Source organism: Branchiostoma floridae, chromosome 3, assembly GCF_000003815.2.
Source record: "Branchiostoma floridae strain S238N-H82 chromosome 3, Bfl_VNyyK, whole genome shotgun sequence".
Lineage (NCBI taxonomy): Eukaryota > Metazoa > Chordata > Leptocardii > Amphioxiformes > Branchiostomatidae > Branchiostoma > Branchiostoma floridae.
Window position 1 is genome coordinate 8645490 of NC_049981.1, and position 1625 is coordinate 8647114.

Genomic DNA, 1625 nt, shown 5'->3' on the forward strand with positions numbered 1-1625 from the left:
TTTTTAATGACCAGCTATCAGAAAGGCCAGCATTCAGCGACCCAGTACAAAAAGAAATGGCCAGCAAAAGTGCCAAAAAAGGCTTTAGAGAGCCTGCTATGGAGGCTATGTATATATATCAAAACACAGTAGTGTACATCAGATACGAGCGCACACATTACGTTCTTACCTTCTGGAGATATATTTTTACCAGTCGCGTCTTTGTGGATAACGTTATCTGGAGCCCTTGTTGGCTGTTGTGTACCTTCCGGTGTCTTGATGGAGGGAATGCCTATAAAAAGCACTTGTTTTACTTACAGTAGTGTAAAATCACGACTGGTGGTGACACATTCAGAACAAATATCAATTATCTGCCTAATCTGTTATTCTCTTTCATTTATTTTGAATTTCCATTAAACAATGTGTGCCTTCGTTTAAACTTTCCGTATTCCTTTTTTCTATACTTTTACTATATTCTTATCATTAAATCTGTACGGGGAAATAAATTGTTCCAAATACTAACTTGCGTCTCCCGTTATGCCTGGCGCACAGATACAGCTCCGTGGGGATCCACAGTGACACGGTCCTGCCGCAGCACCCACACCTCGGGCAGGGGTGGGATCTTCATTCATCCGCGCAAGTCCAAATATTTCGTCTAAAAGGGACAAAAAGAAGTCTCAGCTGTCCATTTCATAACAAACTGAAATTCCTGTGTATTTTTATCTTAATCAAGCCTTCTGCTCTTTTACCCAAAGACTTGGGCGGTTTTACTTTAACAAAATACAATCAAACGAAAAAAGCAAACGCACAGATACTCCACAGGATATAGACGAGTAGGTCTATCCAGAGACATGCGAAGAATCTGTCACAGAAACATCAACTGCCTCAAGTGGGTAATGCTGTATTAACCACTTTGTTTTGGTCATTTCACAGAGCATGATGTTGGGTTCGCCCATGTTCAACATGATACCGTACTACGGTAGCAAGAGGTAGCGAAGGGGTTGATTCTGTTCTCCATGACCTGCGCGATTACCCGGAACTCACACACGAGACAAGCAATGTTACACACGAAGCCATTAAGAGCTTTACTTTAAAGTTTAGATGCTATCACTCCTCCAGATACTCCATTTCCCAGAAGACGCCTAAGCAAATGTTCTGCGTTTCTCAAGGTCGGTACTGCCATCATGGAGTCAAGATATTTAGATATATTAAACCTGATGTGTTCATTCACCACAAACCTGAAGGAACTAATGTGAGTCTACATATTATACATTTCATAATACAACTTACAAGCGCAGTCCTGCGGACACAGCTCGGGATGATCCTGTTCCATCCGGTCACAAACAAAGTCTGGACACGTCCGGAAATCCGGGGAGCATGTAGCAAACCTTGCAGGGGAAAATGGTGGTCATTTGGTTAGTTAATACATTGAGTACATTACATACGGCTTCATGTACACTGCTTGATGTATAAGATATACACCTGAAAAGATAAACTGTACCTTCCTCACACACCTTCGTATCGGCACCACTTTTGTTTTCTTCACAACCATGGGCTGCGTTTAAGCCCCCTTAATGCCGTCGGAATGAAAATTCTTTTCCATTCCTGGCTATACCTGGCAATTCGTAGTGTGTTCTAACTGCATC

At 42.0% G+C, this 1625-nt stretch overlaps 1 protein-coding gene across 1 annotated transcript in view; it reads right to left on the reverse strand.

Moving 5' to 3' along the window:
- Nucleotides 1-1364, reverse strand: part of LOC118411664 (vascular endothelial growth factor receptor 2-like) — a 31923-nt gene extending 30559 nt beyond the window's left edge. The window contains exons 1-3 of the mRNA XM_035814141.1: nt 1270-1364; nt 503-634; nt 170-271 (exon numbers count right to left, since the gene is read on the reverse strand). Coding sequence (XP_035670034.1) covers nt 170-271; nt 503-634; nt 1270-1312 — 277 coding nt within the window. The 5' untranslated portion in view covers nt 1313-1364. The remainder of the gene's footprint in view (nt 1-169; nt 272-502; nt 635-1269) is intronic.
- Between the last annotated feature and the right edge of the window lie 261 nt (nt 1365-1625).